The 13703-nt window shown below is 35.4% G+C and overlaps 1 protein-coding gene across 1 annotated transcript in view; it reads right to left on the bottom strand.

Moving 5' to 3' along the window:
* Positions 1-288: 288 nt before the first annotated feature.
* Positions 289-13703, bottom strand: part of LOC145668445 (UBX domain-containing protein 4) — a 49046-nt gene continuing 35631 nt past the window's right edge. The window contains exons 9-11 of the mRNA XM_081736319.1: positions 12592-12703; positions 3919-4136; positions 289-1153 (exon numbers count right to left, since the gene is read on the bottom strand). Of these exons, the coding sequence (XP_081592445.1) occupies positions 1024-1153; positions 3919-4136; positions 12592-12703 (460 nt within the window). The 3' untranslated portion in view covers positions 289-1023. The remainder of the gene's footprint in view (positions 1154-3918; positions 4137-12591; positions 12704-13703) is intronic.

Genomic DNA, 13703 nt, shown 5'->3' with positions numbered 1-13703 from the left:
GAAAGCTATGGTGGAAACTGAATACTTTTGAATACCTAGGTATAGTATGCTATAGTAGAAATTGCAAATAAACAGTGAAAATGTGCGACTATACGGCTGATCGATCTTGGGTCTTCGGTTTAACATGCCGGTTCTTAAGCACTTCACTGGACCAGTCTCTATTAACATCAACAACACATTCCACCCTCCGTAGAATTCGTTTTTATTACCAAAGATGTATATACGACAAAAATGATTTTAAAAAATCAGGTTACTTTTCAATTTGCATCATGGATTTAAAATTAAGACTTCATGGGTATATTTTTTTATTATTGTTTACTCTATACAAAATGTCTTGTTTTACTCTTTACAGGAACATTTTTGCATATAAATATGTCACGGCCTCAGTATCAACTTAAATCATACTAACAAATGTCTGTCTCTCTATATATACTCATGATTATATACATCTATTTACGACATTTTAAAATCACAACCTGTTTATGAACAGTCCGTTAATTGCAGAAGAGAAGTTAAATTCTGGACAGAATTAATAAGTGAAAGAGAAAACCAGACTCTTTATGCATCAATCTAGAAGATTAGAATGCATAAACAATTCTCCCAGTACAAAAAGGAAAGAAAAAATACATTTCTTTCTGAGTAAAATGTTTGTATTGCAAATAACCAGATACTTTGCAGCTATACTAAGGCACAAAACAAAACAAAAATAAAAACAACTGATAAAAGATCACATGATTTTTCAGTACCTATTGTGACTAGCTTCAATTACTAATCACGAATTTTAATAAATTCGTTACTTACAACAAAGTGAAACATGATGACAAAGTAATATAGAGCAAAACAAACTAAATAAGTAACTTCAGAAGAAAATTTTGTTAAAACTGAATATTTAGAATATTTACCAACAATTTTTTTTTCTCTGAACTTTTTTTTCTATCTTGTTTTTGTTTCAAACATTAGATCTGTTTGAAATGCTGTGAAATACCTACAGTCAAAGAAATGAAACCACATTATAATTATTATTTACATCTGCTGGGTTGAATTTCCGTTCCAAGTATTGTTTTCGTCGTCAGAATCATCTCGTGTAGTTAACCGATGGATGTTACCTTCTCGACGGAATCGTGCATCGGTCTGTGAACGTCTCTTATATGACCTAAAATAAATAAATCAACATTATAGTTTCTCACGATACCAATGAATTACTATATCAAAATATTAGCAACAATATCTCAGCATTTCAGACGCCAGTTTTATTTTCACGTTTAGAATAATAGAATACTCGTACATGCAGAAAAAAAAAATGCTTCAATATGGAAGTCACTTTAATCCGTGCGTCTGCAATATCATTTTAATTATGGGACTCTTCATTTAAAAGCAGTATTTAGGTAATTACCCTGAGGAACATACACAATATAGAAAGTACTAAACAGATAAACTGTACACCCTGTTTCAAAAAGAATATACGTATTTCGAATGCATATATTTATTAAACTTTAAGACATACGAATATGAAATTTTACACACACATTTACGAATCTCTCAAGTTCAAATTACAGATGTTCAATATGTCCTCCATCAGCGACACGAACAATATCGCATCGATACTCAAATTCCTCCCATACTCAGGCAAGCATGTCCTGCGTCACTGATGTTATGGCAGTACGGATCCGGTTCTTCAACTCTTCCAGGTTCTGTGGGAGTGGTGGTACATAAACGTTGTCTTTTAACAAAACCCCACAGGAAGAAGTCACAGGGTATTAAATCCGGTGACCGTGGAGGCCAGCTGAGACATGCTAAGTCGCCAGCTCCTTGACGGCCAATCCAACGGTTCGGTAGAGTTTCATTCAGATATTCACGCATTTGGCAACTCCAGTGAGGGGATGCCCCGTCTTGTTGAAAAATGAAGTTGTCTTCGTGCAGCCTCGGACACAACCAGTTTTGTAACACAGCAAGATACTGCTAACTGTTAACCGTGTTTCCATTAAAGAAGAATGGGCCGTAAAAGATGATCGGGATATCGCACAAAACACATTGACTTTGGGCGAATCTCGTACATGTTCAATGACTGCATGTGGGTTCTGTAGGCCCCAAATTCGAACATTTTGTTTGTTTACCTGATCACTAACACGGAAAGTCGCTTCATCACTGAACACGATGCGTTGTGCAAAAGTGTTATCATTGTCAATAACATTCAGAATCTCGTTACAAAATGCCACACGTTTGCGTTTGTCATCAGGACGCAGAGCTTGTAACAGCTGTAACTTGTATGGCTTCATAACCAACCGACGTCTCAAAACACGCCAAATTGTTGTTGTCGGCACTTGTAACTCCTGACTGGCACGACGAGTTGATTTTGAAGGACTACATTGGAAAGCAGTTTGAAATTCGTGCAACATTTTCTTCAGGAACACGAGGGCGGCCAGGACTCTTTCCTTTACATACACATCCTGTATCTACAAACTGTCGATACCATCTGCGAATGTTCCACCCATTCGGACGATCAATTTGGTACCTCAACCTGAAACGTCTTTGCACTGTAACCACGGAATTGCACTTCGCAAACTCGAGAACACAAAATGATTTCTGCTGCGGAGTAGCCTAGTACATAGCCTAGTTTAATATAAACTAGACTGTATTCGTTTCTCCAATAATCGAGCCGAGGCGCAGCAATCGATAGTTTGGACAAAATAATTCTTCATAATACGTATATTCTTTTTGAAACAGGGTGTATTTTCAAAAATTTAGCTCATAGTGTCGAAGTACACAGAAAAACAATGTTCTTTTCTTTCTTCTCCCACTACGTTTATATTACATAGACGTCGTTAGATACGTAGATACAGTATCCTTATCTAAATTAAGTATATTTAAATATATACTTCTCTGGCTTAACAAAAATAAATATTTTTTAAGAAAGGAACACATTCTACTTACATAAGGGCTGACTTTTTAGTTTAACGTCCAAGTTTACGCACTGATGTTAAAGGATACCGTGATAATGAAACGGATGATAATGGTGTACTAATGAAAGTAGAAGGAAATGGTAGAACCCTGAGAAAACCTTCACACACAGTGTTCGTCCACCACAAGGCTCAGTTGTGGGTTGCGATCGACCCGGGGGCCCAACGTGCCAAAATTGAATGCACTATCGCTGAGCCACCGTGGTCCTCCGAATGTAAAGTATCTACGACATACTACTCAGTGATGTATAAACTAAAGATGCCAATCATTTGTTTCCTAAATAGGGGAGACTTCGTTAATGACCAATGGCCTTACGGCTATTATGGATGAATAAAAAATGTTTAGAGTTGAAACATTTTATTACACGAAACAAGTTACAAAATGAAGTACTCACAGGTTACATAAAATTTAAAGGTATTTTGATGTTTTTAAAAGAAGATTGCATACCTAAGAAGAAAAAAGGCAAAATATGCTTCAAGGATTTACATTTTAGATTTTAGCTGAATTTTCTTCATTAAAGTCGCTTTCTTTTTCTAATGAGAAAGATGAGCTTTCGGATTTGATCAAATCGGGAGACGCGATAAAGTTTTAAAATTGTACCTATTATGGAAACTCCGATATAATAGAGAAAAATGATTTATACCATTTACAAATTATTTATACTAGTATGCAGCATACATAGACTTTTAGTATACTATGAAGACTCGAAGTATGTCCTCGTATGATATCCATGACCTACGAAAACTGATTTACGTGTATGAACAAGCTTGTGCTGATACAAGGCATAACATATTTTTTAAACGTTTTTTATATAGTATACACCTGCACACACATTGGTACAAATGATTCCTTGTGACTCAAAGGTTTATACCACCGAGTAGGAAATTAGAAGAAAATAGAAAGAGAGAGAAAAACTTTTGTCCTTTAAAAAAAGCAATGCGTAAATAATAATCTACTTACGCCTCTGGTCGTTCGTTGGAAGTGGAAGTGGTTCCTCCTTCAGCATCTGACGCTTCCTGTCGACTTCGTTTTCCTTCATTATTTGATGGCGTACCAAAAATTAATCCTCGGAAATAGTTGAGAAGAGTAAATACAGGCGAAATTAAAGACCATATGAACGCTGATATGCCTCCTGCAGCTCCCATAGATGAAGACGGGATCATGGAGTATGACGCTACCTATTAGTTACAAAAAGAGAATGAGAAAAATTCTAACATCGCAGACACACCTTCTAAAAATAGACTGGGTGAAGAAGTGTTCGTTTCATTATCCCATTATAAGTGTTTAAAGTATTACCTAGCCTTATTTTTATTCAACCTCGTAAGTAGCAAAGTAAAACCTAAATGTAACATAACGTCTGTTCTATGGAAACCTGTTCTTATCGGAAATTTTACTATTTCGTAAACTTCAATAAATAATGAAATACAACTGAACTGTTATTGAACACAATCTGTCCAACACGGAGACGGAAAGCCATTCTGACTGAATAACGGAAAATTGAATAATGTAACTGATATAACTTAATGATTTCTTTTAACGTATTTATTTATTTACTTATTTAGGAATATTTGTAGATGGTAGTAGCTTATCATAAAATGCGTGTATAGAGAAATGGGGGAGGCATGTATTAACAGAACGAACTCAAAGGTGAACGTTAATATTCTTGAATTTCATTTAATGTATAGGCTAATTACTAAAAACGATTTTACTAACAACTGTAAATTAATATATATATATATATATATATATATATATATATATATATATTAGGGTGACAGATTTAGCAAATTAATTTTAAAAAAAAACGCACCATTTGGCAACCTACTTGAAGTAGGGACAAAAATAAACAAGCAAAATAGCTATTAGTTTTAAAGGCGTTCTTGGTAGTTTGTTTTTGACCCGTACTTCAAGAATTGTCATTATGTCGTTATTCACGTAACTGAAGAATAAGAATCTAGCTTTCCAAATAACAAGATTTTGATTTCGTTAACCTTATTCCAATTTTGATTTTTATACGATTTTTTAACATTAGAAATCAAGATTCAGGTTCAGAATAAGGCGCATCAATTGTCTCTTGAATATCAATTTTTATGACTGAATTTCTTATAAAAAAGTTGAACTTTCCTTCAAAAATTGTATTACACCGTACAAGATATCACTAGTGCGCTACACAACTACGCGTCAAAAACGAGACATCACAGTTTACATATTTCTCGGGACACCGGACGAATGTCTGAAAAGAACGGACAATTCTCTTACACATATATATTACTACGATGATTACCTGAACGTGCTTCTGAATTCTTTTTAAAGAGTAAGTCATATTTGTTGATTCGATTGGAGTTTTGAGTCCCTTCCTGCACGAACGTCGCATAAAACGTGGACTACAGATTAACGTCGGACCCAAGCTGCATGAGCTCCCACCAGGAATCGAACCCGGGTCTCCCACTCCAAAGACGCGTATTATATATCTACGAGGGAGCTCTAGTTAAGTCATATTGTTTTCTCTAACATTACTGGACAGCATTTGTTCACAATGGAAATAAACTATGACAGTGTCGCATTTCGTTCAACTTAGGTTCCAGTGTATAGTGAAATAGGTGGGTTCTTAATGGAAAAAGAGGAAGGGGACGGAAAAGAAAAAGGTAGCGATGAAGGATAATAAAAAGAAGGGAAATATTTTTTCTCCTCTTCTCTTTACTAAGTTCACTGATACTGTAAGAGTTTATTTCGCATGAGTTTGTACAGCGGTGTCCGTAAGATAACATCTGTCACATCAGCAGATTTCAGTCTAAAATACTGGCTGTGTATGAATATTTGCTAACTTGTTCTTATTCTCTCACCTCGAAATAGAAGGAAAGAAGAGTCGATCTCGATCTCATGTAGTGACTAAAAATTCATACATTGAAATTAAAACTAATGGGGTGGGTGTGTACAGCGAACTGAACCGAAAGAAAATGTCGGAAAGTTGGTGCGATGATAATTTTGCTAAGACTACGTAAGCTACATTGCTTTTGTATTATATTATGTTTTGTTTTTACCGTGCACTTTATTACTATTTTTTTTAACCAACATGTTAACTCCCCCACACATAAAAGGCTGTGGTGTGTTATACATAAATACTCAAAGTTATGAATTAAAAATACAGTTTCCTCCCTAGAATTTTCTCCTGGGTACAGATCTGATGGGTATTAAGAGATTTTTCCATTTGATATATTGATTAACTTGGAGTTTAGTGTCTCTTTTCAGCAGCGAAGCTATGACACTTGGACCTACTGATTAATATCGAATCCAATTCTCCCATGCATAAGTCGCGTATGCTACTAGTTTATTGAAAATATTATGTAATTTTCTCTTTGTGTTGCAAACGAACATTATTCGTGAATTAATTGTTTCTACAGAAAGTATATTTAATGAAAATCTCAAAAATAATAAAATAATCTAAAACTAAAACATCAGGGTGTCTACTAGATGTTTGTTTTATCCAGGCTTCTTCCAGGTCTATTTATATTATTTTCCAGGCCTTTTTTTTTTAACAAACAAAAGTTATTACTGTCAATATCCCCTACCACAAGGTCAGTTGAGACACATGTGCAGTAACTGACAAAAGCGCACACAGTTCTCACTTTTAACTAACGAGTGATTCATATCCGTTGATAATATTAACTTTTTAACATTTTGTTTTTACTACATGAAGAAGTTATAAAAGTTATTAATTTAAATTCTAGGCACATGTTAATTTACAATTACATGTTACTACATATTCTTCTTGGATGGGAAATGTCCAATTATTTTAGTTTTACAAATTTACTCATACAAAGATAGAATGGCTAGCAAAACAGAAATAGGGAAGTCACGAATTGCAGAGCAAAAATATTCTGGACTCACAAGTAACATTTTTTAGAACAACCAGTGTAAGCCTGGTTTAAAGGTACTATTCGGAAGTTCTTGAACTGAAACCAGCAATCCTAGCTACCTAGATTACTTTGATACTTTGTGCTTATATAATAATTCCATACCAAAATGTGTTAAGATTAGAGCTGATTAAATACAACATATTATATGCTTTGTATTGACTTAAAATTAATTTTCTTTAAGATTTATTAAATGTAATTACATAAAATTAAATTACTTTTCACTTCTGAAAAGAAAAATATGCCTGGCTGTAAGTATAAGTAAAGAAAACAAGGTGTTTTTTGAGTATAATTTCGAGTACAACTTTCTTCCTTTGTAAATAAAAGCACATGTTCTCATACTTACAAACCGTGTAAGCCAAATAAACTGCAGAACACAACACTATAATCTTGGTTCTTATACTTTACGAGTTCAATGTGCCCATACGAAAATGAAAAATCTGTACAGGCACTGGAAACGCGTGTCTAGTGCATGTGTTAATTTTTCCAAGTCCTGTTTTATGCATGTTGCATGTTACGTACCTGTTTCATGAAAGAAAACATGCGTTTCTTGATCTGTAAGTGCATGTATTGAGATCTATTTTGAGGTAAACGGACATACGCTGTACAGTTAGCTCGGTAACATCAATGTACAGTGCATGTACAGACACTGGTTTTGCCTTCAACATGTTAAAAAAAAGTAACAAGCACTGTACAAGCGCTCAAAAATGCGTTGCACAGTGAATGTTTAGTAGTTTAAATACAAGCATTTTACATGTTGCATGTACAGTGAATGTTCCTGTGAAGAATACATGCAATTCGACAGAAAAGTACACCTGGATTGACGTCTGTTCTGCACTGACCATACATTGTCTGTACATAGCCCTTCCTACCAGCAATGTACAGCTGCATGTCTAACACCTGACAGGGAATAATTGAACAGGTGTTGTACAAACTACTTCTAGACTACAGAAACATTCCCTTTACAGAGGCTGTTTTTAATATTATGTTAGGAATGAACAGGCACTGCACATGGGTTCAAAACATGCGTTGTACAGTATAGGTTTGATAGCCTGTACCCAGACATGGTACATGTTGGATATCAATGAATGATTCTGTGAAGAAAACATGCAATTCGACGGAAAAGTACACCTGTATTGACGTCTGTTGAGCACTGACCATACACTGCCTGTACATATCCCTTCCTAACAGCGATGTACAGGCGATGAACAGCTGCATGTTTAACACGTGACAAGGAATAGTTGAACAAATATTGTAGGAATGACTTCCAGGCTCCAGAACTCATTCCCTTTACAGAGACTGTTTTTAACGTTAACATGTTTGAAATGAACAGGCACTCCACATGTGTTTGATAGCCTGTACACAGACATGTTAAATGTTGCATGTACAATGAATGTTTCTTAAAAGAATATATGCAAATCGACCACGAAGTATACCTTGAGTGGCGTCTGTTCTACATTGATCGTACATTGGCTGTACATTGCTATTGTTAACAGCAATGTACATGCAATGTACATCTGCATGTTTAACATCTGACAAAGAATAGTTGAGTACGTATTGTACAAACGGCTTCCAGACCCCAAAAACACGCTCTTTACAAAGGCTGTTTTTAGTGTTAACATGTAAGAAATGGACAGGCATTGCACATGTGTTCAAAACATGCATTGTACAGTATGTGTTTGATAGCCTGTACACAGACACGTTACATGTTGCATGTACAATGAATGTATATTTGGAGAATACATGCAATTCGACAGAAAAGGTATAGCTGGATTGATGTTTGTTCTGCATTGATCGTACATTGGTAGCACACAGCTCGTGCTAATAGCAATGTACATGCGATCTACAGCTGCATGTTTACCACCTAGTAAGAAATGCCTGAACATGTGTTGTATAAACCCTTTCCAGACTTCCGAAACATTCCCGTTACATTCGATGTTCTTAACGTTAACATGTTTGAAATAAACAAGCACTTTACAGTCACTCGAACCTTGGGTTGTACACTGCCTGTTTAGTAGCCTGTACACAGGCATATTACATGTTGCAGGTACAGCGAATGTTCCTGTGAAGAATACATGCAATTCGACAGAAAAGTACATCTTGATTGATGTCTGTTTTGCATTGACTATACATTGGCTGTACAAAGCTACTGCTAACAAAAATGTACAGGTGATGTACAGCCACACGGTTAACACCCAACAAGGAATAGTTAAACTTGTGTTGTACAGGCGATTTCCAGACTACCGAAAGATTTCTTGCAGAGAAGCAGATATTACTGTTAACATTGAACGTACCCGCTTCGCTTCGTCAGACCAACAATTGATGAAATACCGCGCCTCCTCATTCCCCCTTGCCGATGGGGCTCAACTTGGAATTGAATGGCTTCTGCGTTAGTACTAATCACGTCAGCGATCCCAACAATTATGTATTATATTTATCTTGGTCAATTTGAATATTTTATTACCACTCTCTTAATGTCGATGGGGGCTAAACTTGGATTGAACGACTTCGTAATTGTCATTGTTCATCTCAGCGACCCTGAAAACTATACATTCAACACAAATATTGACCGTTTTGGGTTATTTTACATATAACGCATTATCAATTTCCCATATAGAATATAGAAAATACCCCCTCCCCTCCCTAAAAGAGTGAATTTTCGAAAACACGAGGGAACATATCTGTTTATTTTTAATTACGAGCTAATATACCCAATTTTAGCTTAAGTTGAATAGCTCGTGAGATACTAATCCTTCGTTAAGGGAAAAAAATCACCACTGTTCCCCCTTAGGGTACGTATTATAATCAAAGTGAATATTATAACTCCCCTGTATAACCCAGACTGGACCTACTGTATACCAAAAATTATTTCATTCGGTCTTATCGTTTGGCCGTGATGAGATGACAAAAATCGTAACTTTTAATTTTATAGCCTTCGGCTAGCTGGAGGCTTCGCACACAGACAATGGCGTAGCCAGGATTTCATTTCGAGGAGAGCCGGAGGTCTTCTCCCGGAAAAATTTTCACTGAAAACGCAATTTTAAGCTTTATTTTAACAACTATTAAAAATGCCGGTGTTCAGGTCCCTGGATCCTCCCTAGCTACGCCACTTCCCCTAGACGCCCGTAATGACTCGGCCTAGGGCCTCGCACCTTATAAACCTGTAAATATACCGAATTTCAGTTCAAATATTAAATGTCATGTCTCTTACCTTCCAGAATTCCGAGCTATACCGAATTTCAGTTCAAGTAACAGGGGGCAAACCCACCGCTTTTGCTTGTAACTCGGCCTACGGCCTCGCACCTCATGAACCTGCAACCATACCGAATTTAAGTTGAAATACCAAGTTTCATGACTCTGTTCCCAAATCCCAAGGTATAAACATCTTATTTTAATAATTGTATTCCTCCACACATATTTCTTCCCGCCCTTTTCTTTCCTTCTAATTTACATATAGATATAAAAACAAAAATACAGATCTATTTTAAATAAGAGGTTCAAATACCAAATTTCATGTTTCTAATCTTCAGAGATTCCGAAATATGGATGTCTTATTACAATAACTGCAATCCCCACACCTTTTTTCCCCACCACTTTTATCCCCCCTTTTTACTAAAATATTTTTTAAAAACGTTAAAACATTTGTCAAATTATTTCAAATAAGAAATCCAAATACCAAATTTCAAGTCTTTAACCGTAAGGGATTCGGAGATACGGCCACCTTTTAAAAATTCTTCCCATCCCATTCTCCCTCTTCCCCGTTGAATTTTCAAAAATCCTTCCTTACTGGTACCCTACATGACATATCTTACGTACTGTCCAAATTTCAAGTTTCTAGCTTAAGTGGTTTGACCCATTCGTTAATCAATCAGTTAGTCAGTCACTCTGAACTTTGTCTTTTGTATATTGAGATATGTGTATGTGTTTAAGTCATAGGCGTAACTAGAGGGGGCAATGTTGTCCCCCAGAATACCATTACACATACTATATAATCACTGAAAAATTCTTTCAATTCTCAGAAGTAAGAGCCATGCCCCCTCAGCTATATATTCTAGTAATGTTAATGGTTTAAGCCTCCCCTTCGATGAGTTTCTGGCTACGCCACTGATATGCAGAGCATGTTCGTGTAAAGGAAACATGGATCTTTATAGTAGCTTGTATGTCTTTCATGTTGGTAATATTTGCCTGCAAACTGAGGTTGCTAACTGTGAAGGCTATGTGAAGTACAGCCACAATACATGCACAGGATTGAAAATATCCTCACAAGATGTCAGCAAAAATGTGAACGGAATTACGTAATTTTCTTTATTTAATTCTAACTGCATATAAAATAAAATGATAAAACATAAAATCATAGAAGTAAATGAACATGCAATGCACATGTATCCTGTACAGGTACTGTACACGTTGCCTGTTCAGTGCATGTAAAAAGTTAATCAACATGCAATACACAAGTAACCTGTACAAGCATTATACACATTGCCTGTTCAGTGCATGTAAAATATTTTTAAAAAAATATAATAATAATCATGCAATGTACATGTACATGTACCTGTACAAGCAATGTACATGCATCTGTACAGACAAAGTACAAACACTTCACAGTTATTGTGTTGGGTGCTCTAAATGGGTGTTGGATGTTCTAAATGGGTGCTGCATGCCTGAAAAGCACATGTATTTCGCCTTATACATGCAATGTACATGTACTGTTTCTTTCTCTGGACATGTGCAAGTATACGAATTTGTGTTTGTGATCCTGAAAATAGCATGTTCCTCACCTGTAAATAAACTGTTTCTTTCTCTGAACATATACTGAACATTGCATGTACATGTTTCTTGTATGTGCTTGACGCCTGTAAATGCATGTTCTCTGCGTCTATACAGGCACATTAACTGGATAAGTCCAGGCACTATACAGGTGAAAAGGTGTGTTCCATTTTCAGGCACATGTTTGACATTAACTGTACAGGTGCCTGTTTTTTTCGTATGGGTTACTATCAATGACTGCGAAAATCAGTTCCTGAACCTAAATCGGGCTCGGCGGGATACAAAATTTTGTTCACTTTTCTCTATTAAAGGCTGTGTGTGTTTTATACACGCTTAATATTATATATTTAAATATTTATTATGAACAGGATCCAATTGTTAGACGAGCCAAAACACCCTCCCCGATATTCTAATGACTAGCATGTAGTCTCTGATTCGATTTCCGGTACAAAAACATTGAAATCTGAATGCACTGAGGTCATTCTAGTTCCATGTTAAACTGTAGATTCACGTGTCATATAGCCTCGAGTATTCTGCGCATAGAAATATAAAAGTGGAAATTGTAATTAAGTGAGATAAGTCGAAAAAACTCAAGCATGATGTGTTACATGAATAATGCTTCACGAATTATTTTTTCTGCAAATTCCGTTACTGACTGACTTCCGATTGATTGATATATCAATTACAGAGGTTTTATTTATTTACCAAATTTTCTCTTACACGTGATTAGTTATGAAACACATCAATATACTACCACTTGCAAAAAATAACTTAATCTTAATCTCTAATTTTTACTAATCTTTTAACCTGACAACTATATTTAGATAGAAACTGTCCACTTAAACCAACTAAATGAATCTTCAACACAAATATACTTCGAACTACCGCAATTCTTCAGTTTACTAAACATCGAGATAAATTATTATTTAATGATACAATACAATTTACTTACTGGAAGGATAAGTACTGCAGCACTAGGAGCAAGCTGTAGTTCTCTTAACGTCCTATCGTCTTCCGACGGTGGAAATTCACGCCGTGGAAACGTCATTGATATTGTGAAATTCCTAGGAAAATAATGTTAAATAAAATTAGAAAATCATAGGGACTCACTGCACAGGACACACAAGGCATCTCTCTCTCTTATTTTTATTTATTTATTTTATTTTTTTAGTTGAGTTAAATTATCGCAAGTAAAACTTATATAATTTAGACAATGCAAAACTACGCTCAGGAATTCTATTATTCTACTTACAGGGCTTGAAATTCCTGAATTTCCTGTAAACTTCCCAGCTTTCAACTTGGATTTTTTTATTCCTTGATGTTTCTATTCTTTTCCTTCCTAATTTTAATTTACGTGACCAAGACTCTAGAGGAGAGTCGAAAGTTTGGGAGCTTAAAGGAAATTCGGGAATTACAGAAATCTATAAGTAGAATTATATAATTTATTTTCTCTGATTTTTGGATTTTTTAAAAAGTATCCACGACTAACAACATTCATCAAGTAAAATAGACACATGTAAAATTGCACATTTTGTATATGTTCCTCTTCTCCCATCCGCAACCAAAAGTTGATAGTAACATGGATTTCTTTTTATTTATTTATTTATTTATTTATTTATTTTAATCCATATCAACGATGTCTGACAATCTTCTGACAATACGAGGGTTTCGACTCTGTTACTAAAACACTTTTCGCAAATTTTGTTGTCTGGAAACTAAAGTCTAGCCTGTTTACTGCCTGTTTTCCGCAATAGCTGACATTAACTGATGAAAATAGATTCATAAAAACTACTAAATAATTTAATACAGCTCATTTCGCACAATGAGCCGTTAAGATGTCTCAATAAGTCTTACAAATGAGAAAATAGATACGGATCACTACAAGAAGCTGAAACCAAGAACCCTACATTTGCTACAAACACTCATTAATTGAAGCAAGCGTTCACGGAGCACTTACTATTCAATTCGATTAGCATTTATGTGTCTGTCCATCCGTCTGTTGCATGATAACTCTTGTAAAACTTACCTGATTTTCATTAAAGTTAGTACGTGCCTTTTTTCCAC

This window comes from Thermobia domestica, chromosome 13 (genome assembly GCF_964235325.1).
Source record: "Thermobia domestica chromosome 13, izTheDome1.hap1.1, whole genome shotgun sequence".
NCBI classification, from domain to species: Eukaryota; Metazoa; Arthropoda; class Insecta; order Zygentoma; family Lepismatidae; genus Thermobia; species Thermobia domestica.
The sequence above is the reverse complement of the archived record's forward strand: the minus strand, read 5'-3'. Positions and strand labels throughout refer to the sequence as shown.